At 44.5% G+C, this 21,519-nt stretch overlaps 1 protein-coding gene across 1 annotated transcript in view; it reads right to left on the bottom strand.

The window, feature by feature from the left end:
* Positions 1 to 21,519, bottom strand: part of QPT (quinolinate phoshoribosyltransferase) — a 44,213-nt gene that overhangs the window by 5,082 nt on the left and 17,612 nt on the right. Inside the window, exons 6-8 of the mRNA XM_087377985.1 lie at positions 12,717 to 12,800; positions 12,459 to 12,611; positions 12,128 to 12,304 (exon numbers count right to left, since the gene is read on the bottom strand). Coding sequence (XP_087234111.1) covers positions 12,128 to 12,304; positions 12,459 to 12,611; positions 12,717 to 12,800 — 414 coding nt within the window. The remainder of the gene's footprint in view (positions 1 to 12,127; positions 12,305 to 12,458; positions 12,612 to 12,716; positions 12,801 to 21,519) is intronic.

The following is a 21,519-nucleotide window of genomic DNA, read 5'->3' as shown; positions in this document are numbered from 1 at the left end:
AGCTGGAATAGGTAGAGGACGGGGATACATAAGCAATGTGAAGTGCTGGAACTGTGGAGAGTGGGGACATATCAGCCCTCACGTGATAAACCAGCAAGAGTAGGTGGAAAAGTTTATCTTGTAATGCAGAAGACAAATGATAGGCCAGGAGACTTTAATGTGGAAGTGAAAATTTTAAATCAGCCCTCTACCAGTGGAGTCAAATGGGAAGATAAGGGAAAAGGGAAGGCAATCAGCCTGATTAGGGTGGAGACTATTCCGGAGATCATGCCAGTGGCAAAGAGAACAAGGAGTGCAATAGGAGAAAATGGACCCTATGCAAAAAAAGGGAAGCATGTGGAGTTTAATCTCAGTCCTCAGTCTCCTAAAAAGAAGAGTTGGAGGCCCGGAAAACATTATAAAACTTCAGATTTGCATATTGGTCAAAGACAGGAGGAATATACACTGATGAATGATTTGAAAGGGAGGATAGCCAATATAACTTTTGCACAGTTACTTGGTTTATGCCTGAAGCGCAAGAGAGAATGGAAAAAGTTGGCTAATCCCAAGAAGAGTAATAAGCAGGAGCCTACAAGAGGAGAAATGGAGATGATGTCCGTGGAAGATCTTCCAGACTTATGCCCTGTAGTGGATGCATGGTGTGGAGGTATGAGTGTTGGAGAGGCATATGTTGATGGCGGTGCACAAATAAGTGTCATGACTCAGGCATGTATGGAGAGGTTGGGGCTAAAATTGAATGCACATTCAGATTTTAGGCTCCGATTGGAAAACCATGCGAAGGTAAAGTGTCTAGGTATATGCACGGGAGTAGTAGTGGATGCTTTTGGAGTATCATGTTGCATTAATTGCCACATTATGCTTGCTGGTTTGGGAGCATACCCGCTGATTTTGGGCAAACCTTGGCTCAGACAGGTAGGAGCAATACAAAACTGGAAGATGGGTACAATTATAGTGCGTAATAAGAAGGGAAAGGCCAAGAAATTCGATATGAGCAGCAAACGGGAAATAGAAGAAGAACCAGACGAAACAAGTATGGAAGAGGAGTCTGACAATGAGACAGAAGAAGAAAGTACTACATCTAAGGAGGAGGGGCAAGTATCATTTCTGTTGAAGGACTCTGATGCATATGAATTGCAGGTAGCAGAGATACAAGAAGCTAAGGAGGAGAGTAAGCTTGAAGACATGGATAACTTGATGCAACCCCCACCTTCTCAAACAGAGAGAGAAGAGATATTGCTGTCCATGCTGAATTCCAGTCTGGAAGAAGTGGAGGAGGAGGAGTATATGAAGGTCATTCATTAGTATCCAAAGCTGTTTATTACCTCACGTGAAGAGATTAGGGGTTTCAGATGTGAGCCAATGCACATTGAGCTAAAAGAAGACAGCAGGCCTGTTTTTCAAAAATTAAGGAGGACACACAGAGAGCTTTTGCCTATGCTGGGAGAGGAGTTAAATAAGTTCCTCAAGGCTGGGCTGATATATCCAATGGAGCATTCAGATTGGGGCAGTCCAGTGGTAATCATTCCCAAGCACACAGGAGGATGGAGAGTATGTATTGATTACAAACCTCTCAATGCGGTAACAAAAAGCAATCATTATCCTCTTCCTTCTATTGATGATATATTGGATAGAGTGGCAGGGTATGAGAAATACAGTGTGTGTGATGGATATTCTGGATACTTTCATATTTCAATTGCAGAGGAAGATCAAATCAAAACTACATTCATCACACCCTGGGGTTGCTTTTGTTGCAGAGTAGTGCCATTTGGATTAAAGAATGCACCGGCATGTTATCAGGAGATTGCTAATGAAGTGTTAGCCCCTTTCATTGATAAATTTGTGAGAGCATTTCTGGATGATATATGTGTATACAGTTCCAAGAGAGAGCATGCATGGAGGCTGGATAAAGTGTTCCACAGAATGGATGAAGCAGGAGGACAATTCAATCCACGGAAGTGTCATTTGGGATGCTCCAGAGTGAAGTTATTGGGACATAGTGTGTCTCAAAATAGCATTGAGCCTGATCTTGAGAAGGTGAAAACAGTTGCAGACTTTTGTGCAGAAAGTGAGGTATATGACAAGATTCATACATTTAGTCTCTCAGCTGTTGTATCCTTTGCAACAAGCTATGAAAGAAGAACCTCTACAGTGGAGTGAGGATTGTGAAGTAGTGTTCAATAGAGTGAAAGAAGTGTTGGGAGAGATTGCTTGTGTGAAAGCTCCAGATTTCTCTCAGACCTTTTATGTGAACACTTCATTTGGACAAGATGCTGTGGGAGCCATCTTATTGCAGAAAGGGGAGGAGTCCCGTTATATGAGGCATGTGTATTATGCTAGCAGAGTTAAGACAAAAGCAGAGAGGAGATATACAAAGGCAGAGCTGATTCTGTCAAGCTTGGTGTATGCTTGCAGGAAGTTCAGGGCATATCTTATCTCAAAGCCATTTGTGGTTTTGACTTGCTATCCTTTATTGCCTCAGCTTGTTAATAATTCAACACTTTCTCGAAGCATGATGAAGTGATTGGTTGAGTTACAAGAATATACTTTCTCATTTCTGGTAGAGAGCACTTCCAGAGCCACACTGGCAGATCTGTTAACATACAAAGAGGGTCCCATATTGGTGAAGGAAGTGGAGAAGAAAATAGATAAAGAGGAGCATGTTATCATCCCAAGAGCATCTATCTTGCATTTTGATGGCTCATACAGGAAGAGTTTACATCAAGCTAAAGGAGGCTATGTGATTACTGATTCAGAGAGCAAGCTGATTCAGAAGGAGGGAGTTCATCTAGAAGCTGGAAGCAATAATGAGGCAGAGTATGCAGCATTATATGAGGGGTTACTGGCTGCACTAAAGCTGAAAATTCAGAAGATAATGATCAAGGGAGATTCTCTACTTGTAGTGAAGCAGGTCCTAGGAAGTTGGCAAGGAAGAAACCCGAGGTTGAGAGGGTATCTAGCCAAAGTAAAAAGGCTGCTTCAACAATTTACAGCATGGAATATCCAACATGTGCGAAGGGAGCATAATCAAATGGCACATGAATTGGCTCAGGAGATGAGTGATCAAGATCCAAAGATAGCAAAGCTTGAAGATCCACTGTATAGAGGAAAAGAATTCCTGGCTCAGATTATGGATTTCTTACTTACTGGACATCTACCTCAAGAGCTTAAGAAGAGTAAAAAATATCACTTCATACGGAAGAGCAGACAGTATATGATGATTGATGATGAGCTTTACATGAGAGGGGCTGATCAGATTTTGAGGAAAGTGCCCTGGAGAGAAGAAATATATTATATACTATCATCCAGTCATGAAGGAGCTTGTGGAGGACACTATGCTTTTAGGATTACACTGCAGAAGATACTTTTGGAGGATTATGTGTGGCCTTCAATATGTGCAGCACTGGTGTAGATCCTGCCATGAATGTCAGAGGATAGAAAAAAGAATTCTTAAAATGGAGCCGAGAAATATTATGCTGATTTATGATATTTTTGAGAGATGGGGGATAGATGCAGTTGGTCCTCTACCCAGAACTGCGAGAGGGAAGTGTTACATGCTTACTGCAGTGGAGTATTTATCAAAATGGGCAGAGGTGAAGGCAATAAAAAGAGTGGACAGCAAAGGGGTTGCTGATTTTATATATGAGCACATATGCTGCAGATTTGGAATTCCGCTAGAGTTACTTTCAGATAATGGTCCTGGGAGAAGTGACAGATTACTTGTGTAGTAAGCTGAATATAGATCATAAATACATCACCCCATACTACCCTTAGTGCAATGGATTGAATGAGAATTTAATGGAGATTTCAAATTGATGATGACTAAGATGACGGGAAACCACACCAAAAACTGGGATTTGGAGACGAATCGAGTTTTGTGGGCATACAGGGTAGCAGTGAAGCACAACACTCAATCATCCCCATTTCATTTGGTCATGGGAAAGAAGCAATACTACCATTGGATGTGGAAATACCAGCTTTGAAATTTTTGGTTGAAGAAGGATATCAGCTTGTAGACAATTACAGGGAGAGATTACTGGCACTGCAGGTGATGCAATTAGACAGGGATTTCGCTTTTGAGCATTATGCCACAGTGCAAATGCGGAGGCAAGAGTTGAAAAATGCAAAAATTAAGAAAAAGGAAATCGAAGATGGAGACTTGGTTCTCAAATACAATAGCAAACTGGATAGTAATTTTCATACTCCTTTTCAAACCAAGTGGGAAGGTCCATACAAAGTGGAGGAAATTTGAAAATGGAACTTATCAATTGACTGATTTAGATGGTAAGAAACATAAGAAGAGAGTCAACGGTGTCCGGTTCAAGAAATACTTTGCACGGTTGATGGTAGCACTCAAAGCGGAGGATCCTGAAGATAATGAGCTGTGGTAGAAGCGGTGGAAGTCAGTGCAAAGTGAAGAAGGAAATCTGGATCTTTCATCTCTTTTCGGCTCACTGTTAGACATGAATGTCACAGCAAAACAAAGGGGTTGATAGAGATGTGTGGATAAAACTGTAAATATGTTTTTTTACTTGTTCCATTGCTGATGAGTAGGCACATAGCTATGTACATAGCTAGTGGGTGATGGCTTTGAGTTGTGGACACTCTCATAAAAGACTCTACACTCATGTAGATATTTTCTTGAGATGGTAGATACTTCTACGGGGACTTTGGGAAAATGATGAGCACAGTTGGGTGCACCAGGCACTCCACATTACTTGGTATCCAATGTGATGGTGTGTTGTGATTCCGGGATGACATATGTCTTTCATTGTTGTATTGTGTCATGTGTCTCCATTGTCATGTGTGGTCATCTGTGGCAATTAAGCATTAAGTACTTGCCTGAAGGTTGTGTGCACTAAGTCTATGGTTTGAAGATTAATTGCCTTGGACTAAGTTTTGGGGGGAAGGGAATGGAGAGTGGAAAAATGCTATGATGAGGTGGCAAATTATGCTGAGGTGGCTGGACTGATTGGGAAGGCATCTTGCTCATGCAAAGATGGCTACATAGGAAGGAATGGGGAGTTTCTAGAGGCCGATCGATCACGTGGAGGATTTTCTGAAGGAAAGGAGGACTCACCTAACTATGAAGGGGGGATCTCTCCGACGAGTGGAAGGGGGAGAGGATAACCGGGAGCTATAGGAGCGTCATGTTTGGGGAGGGAGCACTTGTGAAGGAGGGAGCGTTCTTGAATTTGGAGGGTGATGGCTTCGATGAGGCCTGGAGGCTTGGGAGCGACAAGGAGCATGCACTGTGTTTCTCGGTTTCATGAGGAAGGCATCCATACTCTGTGAAGGCCAGGAGGTCCTAAGGTGATACAATATGTGCACTCCGTGGGCAGAAGAAGCTGCAAGATAGTATCATCACATGGAGGTGACGGGCAATAGGGTCCATGAGCTCGATGAATTTTGTGAGCAAGAGAGTAGTCGCAGTGCTTGTAATCATTGTGTGAAGGAGAGGCGACAAGCTGAGGCACGTTGATAATAACGTTGGGGCCTTGGGGCCTGTGGGGAGAGATTGGTGGGACGCGATTGTGCAGCAAGGACTATCTTGGGCAATAGAGACTCCCTGAGCTCCGTGTGTAAGAAATAGGCCATGATGCTCAGATTCTCACATGAAGGTGAGGATTGCAATTGATGGGAAGTTGCGTGTGAGCGGGAAGCTAAACCTAGGTGTGAAGTAGAAGGCTGACGGGTTCCTGGATGTGGCATCACTACTGTGTATAAGGAGCTCTAGGAATTTTGCTGGTGCAGCTATACTCTACAACCGGGTAGAAGGGCAGATGCTTTTGGAAGTAGTTATAGCTATGGCATGTCGACTATGGAGTGCTAGGCTCGATGACTGAGAGGCCATAGCACTGCTGGGAGAGAGCTTTGGAGGCTTGGGCTTGGGCGACAGAGAAGGAGAAGTGAGGCACGGTTAGTCCTTGCTGGGAGCTCACAGACTTGGCTTGGGCATCGTTAGTATGAAGGCCTGGAGGAACTTGGACAACAAGAGGATGCGAGCTAGAGCAGGAGAGGCTGCAAGGATCTATCATTGTGAAGGTAGAGATGAAGGGCGGGCTGTAGTGGGTCCTGTTGGAAGAGATCGTCGATTGCACGAGGCAGGATCTTCTTGAATTAGAGGGGCTAGGCAACTGTGAGCTAGGAGCTTGGGAGTTGACCATTGGCGTTGCTACTATATGGGTTGGGTGCCCTATGTGCCGTGGAGAGGCTATGATCATCTATCATTGTGAATGAGAAGGGCAACACATGAGTTCCGTGAGCAAGTGATAAGCTTTAGTGTTTAGATTATCACGTAAAGGCAAGGATAATGTTTGAAGGACAGACTTTACGAGCTAGAGCTTTTGGACTTAAATATGGGGTCGCTTAAAGCAGGACGAGAGTTCCTTGATTGATGTAATGTGTGCTTTGTGAGCTGAGAAGCTGAGTGACAACTATAATCTCATGAAGGCGATGGGTGCAGATGCAGGGATCTCGACACTGAAGAGCTCTAGTGATGGCAAGCTGTGTCGGGTGTTTTCCTCCTTCAGTTTTCAAACATCACCATAGGAGCTTGCGGCTGGTTGGCTATAGCAAACCAGGTGTCCATTGTTGATTATAGAAGAAGCCTTGCTTGTGATGACGAAGCTATGGGCAGCATGTAAATGATGAAAAGTGAGCTTCATGGAGTCCAAGGTGCTATTACATAACATGCTTGTATAGTTCACAGTGTGGGTTCTCTCACAGGGTGGTGTTTGTTTAGGATCGAATGAATAGAAAGAGAGAGAGATCAAGGTACAAAGAGTCAATAGAGTCTGCCGTCACGTCAACTAGGATAATGAAAAATAGGAGTACAAGGTACTTGTACCTAGACCTAGGACTAAGTGTCCTAGGTGTCACATAGGACTAAGTGTCCTATGTGGCCTAAAAGGCACTAACACTACAAGTGCCTACATTTATACCTACAAGGCACATACCATGGCCTATAGGGCATCACTAGAACCACCAGAAGATGGCCTACAAACCCCCCTCCATGGGATGGGCTGAAGTACTCTGGAAACGTCTCAGAATACCTGGTATTTTTTGGTCATGGTGGCACATGTTCATCCAAAAGGATATAGCCACCTATGAATGTACAAGGGATGTCAGATCATGTAACAAAGGGAACCAAGTGTAAAGCCTGTCGGAAGACTTCGAACTTGGGACGAGGAAGTGCCTTTGTAAACATATCTGCTATGTTGTCCTCTGTGGGAAGATAGGACAACTCTACGTCTCCTGCTGACAACCGCTCCCGAACATAATGATAGTGAACTTCAATATGCTTGGTACGCGCATGAAACACTGGGTTACGCGCAATGGCCAAAGCACTCTGGCTGTCAGTGTAGACAATAGTGGAGGATGTCTGGAAAATACCAAGATCTGTAAGTGACTGTCGAAGCCAAACACACTCTACCGTAGCGGTGAAAGCTGCCCTGTACTCAGCCTCACAGCTAGATGTGGCAACTGTTGGTTGCTTCTTGCGGAGCCAAGAGATACATGAATTGCCAAGCAAAAAACAATTGCCAGTATGTGACACTCTCGTGTCGGAACATCCTGTCCAGTCACTATCCGTGTAAGCATGCATGGTAAGTGAACTCTGATCACCATAGAAGAGGGCTAAATCTTGAGTGCCTCTGAGATATCTGAAGACTCTCTTCACTGCCTGCCAATGCTCCTGCCAATGCTGTGAACTGGGCATGTGCATGAATCTGCTGAGCTGAGATACTGCATACTGCAAGTCAGGTCTTGTGTGACATAAATAAATAAGGCATCCAACAGCCTGCTGATAAAGAGTGATATCACATGGTGGGCTCCCATCATGAGCTAAGAATTTGAAGCCAGGGTCCACTGGAGTAGAGATTGGCTTGCAATCCTCAAACTGAAAACGATCAAGGAGCTGTCCAATATACTTGGACTGAGACATCATGATACCCCCCTCAACATGAGCAAACTGAATGCCCAAATAATAATAGAGCCTGACATGTCAAAAATCTGCTGCAAATCAGCCTTGAAAGCTGCAATTTGATGAGTATCTGGGCCCGTGATGAGCATATCATTCACATATAAAATCAGCACTAAAAAATCAGATCCACTCCCACAGACATAAAGAGTGGGTTCTGTGGGACTATTCTGAAAACCAAGGGATAGTAAGTGTGCATGAATTTTGGCATACCATGCCCTGGGTGCCTGCTTCAAACCATAAAGGGCTTTTCTAAGCCGGCATACCTTATTTTCAGAATTAACAACCTCAAAGCCAGGAGGTTGTATGACATAGACTTCTTCCTACAGATCCCCATGAAGAAAAGCAGTCTTGATGTCAAGTTGGTGCACTTGCCAATGATGATGGGCTGCAATGGCAATGACACATCTAATGGTAGTAATCCTGGATGTGTGAGCAAATGTCTCCTCAAAGTCAATGCCTTGTTGTTGGGCATACCCTTTTGCAACAAGACGGGCTTTGTATCGATCTATGCTGCCATCAGATTTCCTTTTTAATTTGTAGACCGACCACGTTCCAATGGCATGCTTGCCGGGAGGGAGATCTACTAATTCCCATGTGTCATTTTTGGCAATAGATTGTAACTCAGCTCTCATTGCATCCATCCACTCTTTGCTGTCAAAAGCATCTTTATGGCACAGAGGCTCTTCATTGCAAGCTGTAGCAAGGAGTGCAAACTCAAGAAAGTGACCATGCTGTTTGTTCCCTGATCTTGTCCGGGCAGCAAAAGGCTGATCTTGTTTGCTGTCCCTCAATGTATGAAGAAGCCATCTGGGAACTTGCCTTTGTTGTCTATTGACAGCTCTTTCTTCAATGACTGCATCATGAGTAGTGGGATCATTTTGTGCCGGAAGAGAAACCTGCAAATCAGCATGAGGTTGTGGCTGATTATTGCTTAGTGGAGGGCCTACAGGAGGCTCATGTTGCTGGTCAAAATCCTCTTCTGATGATGGCAGAGGTAACCAAGATTCAAAGGCATCAAACATGTCAACATCTGGCTTTGCTTTGCAGTCCAAAAGAGGAGAAGCTGAATGTTCAGCAAAGATTACATCTCTACTGACAATAATCTTCCCAGTATTTGGTTGATATAACCGATACCCTCTGCTCTCTTGGCTGTAACCAATAAATATGCATTTGATTGCCTTGTCATCAAGCTTATGTCTCAGCTGAGATGGTACATGAACATATGCAAGAGACCAAAAAACTCTCATGTGTGAAAGTGATACCACTGTAGGATCGAATGAATAGAAAGAGAGAGAGAGCAAGGTACAAAGAGTCGATAGAGTCTGCCGTCACGTCAACTAGGATAATGTTCATTGCCAGCTCAAGGCTGCCTTTGGTACCTTTCATAGGAGGGTTAGTGTCTCAGCTTTGTTTCACAGGCATCCAGACTTTTCGCAAGCAGCCACCCTCAATTTTTCCCTTTTCCCTCACCCCCTCTATTCCCTTTGTTTTTGCCTTCCTTTTCACGCAACAGCGGGTTAATTTCTTGTTTTCTGAAGATCAACCTTGACAGTGACCTTGGTCTGGCAAGAGGGGCTCAAATGGCAGCACCTTCGACTCCCAATATTGTTAAGGTTTTGCTCTCTCCGCAGGATAAGCAATAGGTTCAGAGTGCAGTGGAGGCTCTTCAAGACAGGGCCTTGGTAGGTCAGATTGTCCCTCGAAGCGATAGATTTAGGATTGGCTTCAGTTTAGCCCTAGGGGATGACCACATCCAGGAGGTCACCATCTATGGTAGGGGGGTATTCCATCTCCAGCTGAGCTCTCCAAAGACCATCTTGTCACTTGTGGAGCAGAGCCCTATCTTTCTTGGTCCTCATCTGGTCTTCCTCTTCCCTTGGTACCATGGCTTCACAGTGGAGGACATGGACACGACTCACCACGTACCTTGCTTCCCGGTGATGCTCCACTTCCCGGGGCTCCCGAAGGAGTATCGATCCATTCTCCAATCTATCGGAGGATGTTTTGGTACGGTGCTGGAGTCTCCTCCTCCCTCGGCAATCACAGTGGTCGCAGATGATGGAGTCCCCAAACTCAATGTGATTGTAGACACCCCCGAGACGCCTCCTGAGGAGATCCTTATGGAGACCTTGGATGGAGGCGAACTACATCAGAGAGTTGAGGTCTCTGGGCTTCCAGGCTAGTGCCTCCGATGCAAACAAATATGCAAACAAATGGGATAATTAGCTCGGGACTACCTGAGAGGCCAAGGTAGGGATCCTCCTCAGCCTAGGTAGGTGCAAGGGGCTCCCCCTCAGCCCAAGTAGGGGCAGAGGGCTCCCCAGCATCGGGCCAGGTAGTCAGATCATCAACAGCACTTGCAAACACTGTGGGTCGACCCCTCTCAGGAGACTTGGACCAAGGTTGAACACAAGAAGCCCAGCAAGGCAGCCCTTAAGCGTTGCAGGTAACGAGCTTTCCGGTGGATCCTGAGGGGGCAGACAGCGAGATACCTTCGCTGCCAAGTTGGCATTGATATTTCAGCAGAGCAGAAGATCTCCACGGTCCTAGAGAGTGTTCGGCGCAAGCTTTTGTATTGGAGCTCGGCCAAACTCTCTCTTGCAGGAAGGGCCTTGGTGGCTAGCCAGGTCCTTCTTGCTACCGCCTGGTACATAGCCTCGTGCTGGTGTTTTCACAGGGGATGCATGGGACAGTTGAGGCGCTTGGTGCGCAATTTCCTGTGGGCAGGATCAGATGGCACACGTAACACCCGAGCCACGATAGAGCTTGGTAGATAGTGATCCTTCCCCAAGCCCAGGGAGGATTGGGCATCATTGATCCGGAGATGCAGACCAGAACCCTATTTGGGCAAGTTGGTAGTGAGGGGCCTCACTCCAGGTACAGAAGCCTGGAAGCTTCTTCTGCAACGCGGTCTCCTTTAAAACACCCCCCGCACAGGTAATCAGTGGCAGCAGTCACACAGATGGCTCTTCTCGGAGGCCCCCCTTACAAGGAAGGGCTCTCCCTTGATGCGGAGTCTCTTCAGAGTTTGGCAGCGATTGGCAGGGGGTCTTATATGGGCTAGTTCTCCAGGATCAAGACGGTCGCATGCTGGGACAGAGGTTACACATTGGTCGGTCACAGTGGGACAACATCCTAGCTTGATCTTTCAAGACGTCAGTTAGGGTGGCAGAGGATCAGAGTAGTGGGTGGGCAAGGAGTGGTCGATCGACCCCTCTTGCATCTCAGATCTGGATGCAGCTCGCTGGTGCATATGGTTATGGGAGGGTCGTCCCCTCAATGAGGTCCAGTGGGACCAAGCGAGTGGTTTTGGCCGTCCAGAGTAGGCCACTCAAAGAGAGTGGAGGAGGTGCCCTTCTTTTCTTATACTACACGCATAGGACGCCGCTTGCAGTTGGAGGCAGTAGCCTAGACTCCGTCGAGAGAGAGGCATTGGGCAGCACATCAGGTACCTCGAGAGGTGAGATCCAGGTTTTGGACACGCCTTGGGTCCCAGTCTCCGACCGCAGAAGATCTCCTACTTTTTCTAAATGATAGCGCATGGAGGTCTTCCTGTTGGCCCTTGGTTGGAGCAGATGTGGGTGGATGGTAGCTGCCATAGATGCACGATTGGGGCTTTGGAGACGATCCCCCACTGCCTTTGGAGCTGCCCAACAGCATAAAAGATATGGCGAGGATCGCTTCGGATCGTGGCGAGGCGTCAGGGCACGCAGAGGGACTTCACGTGGGGCATGACTGCTTGGTTGTCAGAGGGTGCATTCTCTGCATATCAATAATACTTGGTAGATCTAGAGCACATCTTCAAATAAATAAAAGTATCAATCTATGAGTTCCATGTATGGACTGAAGCATGATGAAGACAATAACTTCATAAAGAGGACAGATCCTCATTCGAGGGCATACTCATTTGATACTCATTTGAGGGGCATACCATCCCTGTTTTTATCACCAGTGTTTAAGCAGGCAACCATATCAACTTGCCTATCTTTGACATTTACAATATAAGTAACATCCATGTCAAACTCTCTCTCAGTTTTTAAAGGATAGACCCAATCATAGTGCTGGCAAGCACTCACAAGACAGATTCAATAAGATGACCTCAGACATGCCATGTAATGCACAAACACACAACGTAGAAGAATGCACCTCAGTCTCCAGCTGGCCATCAACCAGCTGAACTGCTTGCTTCAATAATGATACATCAACATCACCATTAGCAAGGGGCACCACCATGTTATCCAGCATTATGCGAGTAACCCGGCCTATTCCTTCACCCTTGTGAGCCATAACCTCTTTAACTTCCTCAAGGGTTCGTGTCTCTATCTGGTCACATTGCACATGAGAAATTCATAAATATCTTTAGTTATTAAACTCAACAAAACTTGGGCCAGGAGCATCATGGCTATCAAAGAGTTAAATAAAAAAGGTGCCCACCTCTATATGAAAGGCTTCAAATGCTGCATTTATCTTTACATACCTCCACGCCAATGTCCAAGTTTCTATTCTTTAAATACAGTGAAACAGCAGAAATGCTTTCTGAAACGCCTCCAGCTACAGCAATGTGATTGTCTTTCACTAAGACCATATCAAAGAGCCCAATGCGATGGTTCTCTCCACCCCCTATTAATACCTTCAGAGTTCCCAACAAGAAATAGGTAAGGCTTGGGATGAGATCGAATAGCAGATCTGCATACTTGTCAGAAAATGTAACCACAGGCATGGAAGGATTACTTACTGCCCATTTGTCAGTCAAACGGAGGCCAGGGACAGTTTTCCTTGTTTCCAAAATGCGTGCTGGCTTGGCAGATTTAGCCATCGCCTGAAATGAACGACACTATCATGTGAATATGCATACAAAGGGCAAGAACAAAGACAAGAATAGAAAGTTCAACGACTTCCACAACAACCATACTAATTTCATACTTTGAAACTGAACATGCAAGGGGAGAATCCAACACACAATGCTCATGAAACCATCTCTTGCATCACAGGGGGAGAAAGAGATTAATCCTCACTTCCAAGAAGATGCCATGTCATCTTTCTTACACTCCTTTATATCCAACCATCATCCCTATACTCATGCATACATATCATCTATACATCAACAATCTCCCCCTCAAGCAAACATGAGCTTGTACATCACATAGACCCAAAGACAAAACTTATCTTTACCCAAAGACTTGGTAAAGATATCGGGCAATCTGGGCATCTGTCCTAACATATCTTTGAGTCGATTTTGCCACTTATCACTTTCTCCATGATGTAGTGATAGTGGACCTTTATATCTTTTGTCCTTGCATGGTAAATGTGATTCCTGGCCAGCCTGATAGTACTTATGTTGTCACTGTAGATCACTATTGGACCGTCAATGCATACACCCAACTCATGAATCAGCCAAGTTTCTTCACATGTTGCTATGGCAGCCCTCTATACTCCGCTTCCATACTACATAATGCAACTGTGGGTTGTTTCTTGCTGCTCCAACTAATCACACTACTCCCAAGAGAGAATGCATACCCACTAGTGGACCTTCTATCATCAATGCTGCCAACCCAATCTACATCAATATAACCATGCAAGAAGATTCCTCCTTCCTTGGCATAAAACAAGCCAACATTTATTGTGGCTTTCACATATCTAAGTATTCTTCTCGTTGCATCAAGGTAACTCTTGCAAGGCTTTTGCATAAATTGACTCACCACACCCAAAGAATAACTCAAGTCCGGTCTAGTGATGATGAGATATATGAGACTTCCAACCATCTTCCGAAACATAGTCACATCCTACAAGTGGCACCCATCATCAATCATCTTAGCATTTTGCCTCAAGTGGAGTTTCAATCGGTTTGCATGCTGTCATACCATATTTTTCCAGCATGTCCAAAGCATATTACCTTTGTAGCATCCAAATACAATGACGAGAATCAATTACCTCAATCCCAAAAAAGTACCTTAGCTGTCCAAGATCCATCATGTCAAATTCACTTGACAATCTCTTCTTAGTTGCTGTAATTTCTGCATCAATACTCCCCGTGATGATCAAGTCATCCACATATATGATCACAATCACCATTTTTGCTCCCTCTTGCTTCACATATAGTAAGCTATTAGCTTTAGATTGCTTGAAGTGCATATTAAGCAAGGTTTTATCTCTCGCACCAAGCTCGTGGAGCTTGCTTCAGCTCATACAAGGCTTTCTTCAACTTACACACATGCATAGGGTATTTGGGATGTATGTACCCCTCGGGCTGATGCATATAATCTTCAACATGACTTCACCATCTTCAGTATGGTTTTACCGCCTTCAATACAATCGTGTTTAACCATCTACAATATGGTGGTGGATCTTCAGTATCAATGGTAGTCACATCCTCCCTGTGACAAGAGCTCGGAAGCTAGAGCATGGGGTGGACTCCCATCAGTAAAGTTACAAGTAGTTTGACTATTTACTACCTGATCACCCTCCACTTGATATTAAATTATCAATATGCCATACGAGCCTGATGATGCTTCGCACATCCACAAGGTTTTCTAACAGAAGGCAAATCAAGATCATGTAGTGTTCAACGTAAGGCGGGTGTGATCTTCAGAGCCCATAATCCTTCGGTGTCACGATTAGCATCTTGATCACTCACATGCACATTAGCTACGACCCGTTGAGATCTAAAAGTTTGGCTAAATTCTGAGCGGTCTAAGTCAACTTATGAGCCTAGCAAACCTAGGATTGTCTTTTTTCTAGGTCTAGTTGTTTAATTGTGTGGGTAGAGGGGTCATGGGGTGAAATTTTTAAAAGACCTAATCAAAAGATTAAACTAACTGCTAAATTCTAACCTAGAATAACTAATTAAATATTATAGTTAGAAACTAAGATTTTAAAAATCGTTCTTTGGCTTTCTACAACTTTCCAAATTCCAAACTTACTTTATTTGATTCTCACAACATTTTAGAAACCTTCTGCCTTGCCTTAGGGGCTATAAGAAAATTGCAATCAGTTGCTCTCTTGCCAATTCGCATCACTTTCTTGCTGCTCCCTTGCTCTTTCCTGCTCCCCTTGCTGCACTCTTGATGTTTCCTTGCTTCCTAGACCTTGCACTTACATCCAGGAGTTCCCTATCTCAATTGCGATTCATCTAAAGCTTCTTGGTCATGCTTTAAACCCGTTGTCATAGCAACTGGTATCTACTGAGAATATCAGATTTGGAGCTCAGCTTGTAGTCTCGACTGCACAAATTTGTTTTTGGAGCTGAAAAACAGTACTAGGACTGTTTTTTCACGTTTTCAGGTCCTGTTACAAATTATTTTTGCAGTTTTTAACCTGTCCAAACACAGGCGACCAAGTTCCACACCTGTCTGTACATGTCCAAACGGACATTTGTACAGTTGTTCAGAAATTTTAACCACGAACTATTCGTACAACCTCTATGTAAATGTTCATACACTTTTTTTGTGACTTTGGACATCCATACAGCTCCAAACAGCTTGTTTTTCTTGCAATTCAACAACCATTTGCTGTTGCAAAAGTGCTTTTACAGATTTCAAGGTGTACTTTCAGGCTTTTGAGCTTTTGGAGTGACATTGCCTAGTTCAGGACGATTTCAAGGCTTCAGTGTTTCCAGGCAGATTGTAGGAAACTTGCACATTTGCAGCACATTGCAGTCACATTTGCAAAATTGCAGTGAAATTCGGTGCTTTTACAGATTTTCCCTCTTTCTAGCATATTTGCCCTCTCCAAATTTGGGGCTTTTGCCAAATTTTATTGACTTTTGCAGTGGCTTGCCTAGTAGTACAGGTGACATTTGGGGCTTTTGAGTCACATTGGCTCAGATTTGCAGTGACATTGGCTTATTAGGTCAAATTTTAAGGATTTCTTTAGATTTCTCCTCTTTTTGGCACATTTGCCCTCTTCATAAATTAGGGCTTTTGCCAAAATTGGCTTTTTCAGCTCTCAGATTGCCAGTAAGACATTGTCCTCTCGATTTCACACACTTGGCTTGCAAGAATTTGAGGCTTTTGCTCCCATTATCTCGCATTGGCTCTTTCTTGTGCTTTAGGGACATCAATTTCAGGTCCATTGGAGCAAATTTGTCAACACATTGGGGCAGATTTATGCAGCACATTTTTAAGACAGCCCTTTGCAAGGGGGTATTTTCTTGGACATATTTTTGCAGGACAGCTTATTGGTAACACACCTTGTTTTTAAAAGAGCATTGGGGAGCAGCCTTTTGCATTTTTGCTCAGTGTTTGAGCAGCCCTTTGTGGCATTTACACTTGCAGATCATTGCTGTTATATTTTTTGAGTTTACATTTGCAGATTTGCAATCCCCACTTGAGCAGCCAGCTGATTGCATTGTAGCCTTGAGGCTTTGATATTTGCAGGGTGCTTTCTTTATGGGGAATTTCAATTGAATGCTTGCCACTGACGATAGACTTGATGGTACCACTATCCAGTGTGGTCGTGCTTGGTGCACCACCTCTTGGTATCCATGAATTTTTGGCTTGTATATGCATCAGAGACTAGACTTGTCTCTCCAACAGAGGCACCTACTACCACCACAGGCACTACAAGTGGTGCTACAGCTACCACTTCCACTTTTGGTTCATCTACCACTGCTCCCACAGTTCCTTCCTTCAAGACGAGCAAAGTAGTCAAAATAGAAACAGGACTACCTCTACTCATACAGGTCAAGCCTTTGCCACCACCGATCATAAGGGAAAAGGCAAAGAGGGGAAATTTTACAGCAAGCCCAATATGGTACCTCATCATCTTCTTCTCCTATTGACGGGAAGAAGAAGAAGCGCTATAGTTATTGCAGGAAGCCCAGCTACGGCATCTCTAAATGTTAGAAGTGCATTGCTTCGAACAAACAGCAAAATGGTTTTGCAGTCACACATGCCCCTGCTGCCCATGATCACCATCATAAGGTAGCAAAGGATGATTGGGCATTTGCTGTGACCTGCCACTACAATCTCGAAATGCATGCTTCAGCTTTATATATTTCGAATTCTAAGTCAGCCTGGTATTTTGACAGCAGTGCTTCTAAGCACATTACCTCCTAGAAATCTCCATTTCCGTCGTTGAGTAATGCTCCACATGGATGCATTGTCACTTGTGCCAACACTGCAGCTTATCCCATGAAAGGGATTGGTGAGTGCTGGTCACATCAGTGTCAGATGGTACAGTGACTTGTGGAAGTATTGTATGTTCCAAGTTTCAAGAAGAATCTAATTTCTATTTCAGCCATCTCCACAAATGGCTTCAGAGCTCCTTTTGATGGTCATCATTGTGCCATGTATGATAACCAGTACAATAACTATATTGTACTCAACAGGACACTTGACAGCGGGCTGTATCACCTTGATATCTCTGAAAAACAGACTGCTATAGAAGCTAATGCCATTTCTGAATCTATGATTTTGTATACTCACTTCCGGCATGAGAGATTAGGCCATCTAAACTTTAACAGTTTGTGAAAATGCATTCAAAGGACATGGTGGTAGATCTCCCACCCATGCATGCAAATACCAAACATGTATGTGAGGGTTGCTCATTGGGAAAAATGCATCAGTTCCCATTTCCCAAAGATGGGACCCCTAGTGCAGCCAAAAAGTTGTACCTTGTACATAGTGATGTATGCGGGCCGATGCGAACAGCATCACTTAAAAGCTACTACTACTTTGTTACTTTTGTGGATGACTTCACCAGGTTCACTTGGATTTATCCTATACAATTGAAGTCAGATGTCTTCTCTAGCTTCAAGCATTTTCTTGCCTTAGCAAAGAATGACAGTGGGGAAACACTCTTGACCCTCCACACTGATAGGAAGAGTCTGTACTTATCTGGAGAATTTTTTTATTCTTTAGCAGCCCGGGGCATCATACATCAGTCCACACTATCATACACTCTGCAACAAAATGTACTTGCAAAGAGGAAAAATAGACAGAAATGAAAATCGGCAGGTGCATGCTTAAGGAAAAGTCTTTGCCCAATAAATTATGGTTGGATGTTATGGTTGGATGATGTATGTGTGCTAACTATGTGCTCAACCGGAAGCCCACTCAAGCATTGAAGACCATGACTCCTTATCAAGCATGGATAGGCCGCAAGCCTGTAATTTCTCGCGTGTGGGTGTTCTTGCATATGCAGATGTAGCCTCTCAACTGAGGCATAAGTTGATGAGAAGGCCATCAAATGCATATTCATGAGCATGCCCCTTTAACTTGGTTGGACTGTAAAAAACAAACATCAGTGGAAGCCTCTGAGGTATTTGATTCTATACCGCCCTTCACAAATTCATATGACACTTTGCAAGATATGAGCCCAAATGCTTCTAGCGGTTCACAGCCTCCTCTGTTGCCAATGTTCAGCCTAATTTGCAGCCACTTGATGATCATGCCATTGACCAAGCATGAGGAGCAGGCTGTCATTAGACAGCAGAAAAGAGTTCCAAGGTGGCTCTTGGATACTCTACGGGACAGCAAGCAAGTTAGCCCTTGGCTGCTCGCACCAAAGATGCACAAAAATAAATGCAAAGCAATTCGCTTCACGTTGCTTTGATTGCTACTACTTGTATTGAGAAACCTCTCTGTCATAAGGATGCATTTGATAGTAGAGAATGGATGGATGCCATGAAAGCTGAACTTGTTTCCATTCATGCAAAGGGAACATGGGAGTTGTGTGACCTGCCAGCAAGCAAGCGTGCCATAAGCACTAAGTGGCTATACAAATTGAAGCGGAAAGCTGATGGTAGTGTTGACCACCACAAAGCATGCCTTGTTGTGAAAGGTTGTGCCCAGTAACATGGCATTGACTTTGAGGAGGCATTCGCTCCACTTCACGCACTACAACCATTCGTTGCATTATTGCTCTTGCATCTCACAAGCAATGGGAGGTCCATCAGTTGGACATTAAGACAGATTTCCTTTCACAGGGTGTTAGTGGACGAGGTCTATGTCACTCAGCCTCCAAGACTTGAAGTTGCAGGTTTTGAAACTAAGGTATGCAGGCTGACAAAGGCCCTCTATGGTTTGAAGCAGTCAACACTGGCATGGTATGCCAAAATACATTCTTTTTTGCTATGCCTTGGGTTTCAGAACAGCCCTACAAAGGCCACTCTTTATGTCCAGAAGAGTGAATCAGAATTTCTGATTTTCATTCTTTATCTAGATGACATGCTTATTAGTGAGCCAGATATACAAAAAATTGCAGATTTGCATAAATCATTTGCAATGTCAGATATGGGCAAGCTGCATTATCCAATTTGCTTATGTTAAGGGGGGCAAAATGATCAGTCAATCCAAATATATTGGACAGCTCTTGCAACGCTTTCAATTCGAGGATTGCAAGCCGGTTTCTACTGTAACCGGCCTTTGACTGACAAAGGGCAGTATATCTTACTCTACTTTCTCACAACACCAAAATACAACCACCATGTTCCATTGCCATTGCCCAAACACAATACTCAGAGCATACATTTCCACAGCATAGCATCACTGAATCACAAAAACAAGGGAGGCTAGAATGCCCCTACTCAATAAGCATACACAGTGACACCTGTTGGCCCCAACACTTGGTGCCCCTTGCGGTATTTATTTATTCCCTTCCTAAACTCACCCGCAGGTGCAACCCAGTACAATGCCAACCAGTGGCTGTGCAAGTGACCAACTCCCAGTGCTATCCTCTTGGTTCCCTTCAGTAGCCAAGCATATCACAAGCAGAATAACCCAACATCATACCAAGCAATGCATCCACACAAATCAAGGCCATCACTGAGTCCAAGGCTTGCCACTGCTTCCCTAGGAAGAGAGTATCACAACCAGTGCCCCAATCCTCTTCCAGGCCAATGGCAGGGCATCCAACCTTCCAAAACTCAGCAAGAGTAGCAAATGTACATAGCAAAAGAAGAAGACAAGAGTTCATCCAGCAAATGGAGCTTGTTTCAGCTCAAAACAGCCCCAAAAGATGGTCGACCAGCAGCTAGCAGACTTTGGCAGGGGCGGGGCTGTCCTTGACTGCCTTCCAGCACCAGAGAGAGCCACAAGGAAAGTCGTCCAGCAATCAGCAACCGAACCGCCATGAAATCGTCCACCAAACTGAGGATTTCAGCCTATAGCAACCTTAGAATTCGGTGCGCACAGCACCACGCAGGATCCAAGAGATAGGGGATCAGGAATATGGCCTCAAACAATGAAAAGGAAGTATCCTGTCGCGAAGAATGTCGAGAAAAGCATCAAAAAAGGCCTAGAATGGGGACACCCAGGCCCAGGGAGCATGCTAGCAGCAGGAAACACCAATGGGAGAAGATCTATCGTGGAGAAATCTTCAAAAACGTCTTCAGCCAGCAAAGGGAGAGCTGCAAAAATCCGCCACTCTTCTGAAAGACTCTCTGGTAGGGATGAAGACCTAGAATAGCAGGGTAGGATAGGGTAGGGCTCCAGGACCTTCCAGGTGCTTCCATATGGGACACATAGGTGCCACAAGTCAAGCATACAGCCCAAGCATGCACACACTCAGGACACATGGCAAATTGGACGTGGGAAATTAATGCCCCTAGGGGGTCACTTTTTAAGTCATGACCCTACCCTAGTGTATGGAACCAGTGACCCTAGTAAATAGGACCTCTAGTGGGTCACTTTTTAAAACATGACCCTAGTGAACCCGATACGGAGGCTTGTTGGGTGGTGAACTACCTGGAATCACATAAATACCATGATCCTGTGGCCTTTTAGGTGGCAATTCCTGTGGCAAAGCATTAGAAAAACAATCCTGAAATTGCAAAAGAAAATCTGTTCTGTTTTTATCCAGCTCTGAAAGGCTGGGACTTTCCTCACTCAAAGAGCCCTATTTTGCAAAAATCAAGTAAACTGAAAGATGCTTTTTCATTATATTTGTAACAACAGAAGCTGATACAACAGGGACTGACTCTCCCGTATATTTTACATCAAGACCATGAGTCTTGCCCCGATGAGTAAGTGTCAGCTTCTTGTTTCTGGTGTCAAGCACACCTCCAACTTAGTAACACCATGGCATCCCCAACAAAACGTCACACTTAGGTAGTAGCATAATGTAAAACTCTTCTACGTCCACATAATTCTGAATATGCAACTGCAACTTCCCGATGATCGGAGTGACAGGAGTGACCAACTCAGGATTAGCCATGTTTGCTTCACACTGAGCTCCCATATCTTCTGCATGTATACCCAACTTTGTTGCGAGCTCAGGTGAAATGAAATTCGCTCGGGCTCCCGGATCAAAGGAAATAAGACAAGATGATCCCTCATCTTTCCCCAAGCCCTGCATAACTCCGCTTTCTCTGATTCATGCGTGCCTCCAATAACATCAGCAACAAACCAGCACTTGACTTTGGCTTTTTCCCCCTTGTGTCATCTTTCTTTTCCTCTTTATGCTCATGCTTTTCCTTTGCAAAGGACTTCCTCTTCCGATGAGGGCATTCATGGGCTCTATGGCCTTCTTGCTTGCAAATAAAACACTTGCGGGCTTCAAATAGTGCCTGCTTCTCCTTGGGAGACAACCGAGGTCGT

This window comes from Dipteris shenzhenensis, chromosome 8, assembly GCF_047967505.1.
Source record: "Dipteris shenzhenensis isolate YYH24624 ecotype China chromosome 8, Dip_SZ_1.0, whole genome shotgun sequence".
Classification (NCBI taxonomy): Eukaryota; Viridiplantae; Streptophyta; class Polypodiopsida; order Gleicheniales; family Dipteridaceae; genus Dipteris; species Dipteris shenzhenensis.
This window is presented reverse-complemented; position numbering and strand designations above follow the sequence as displayed.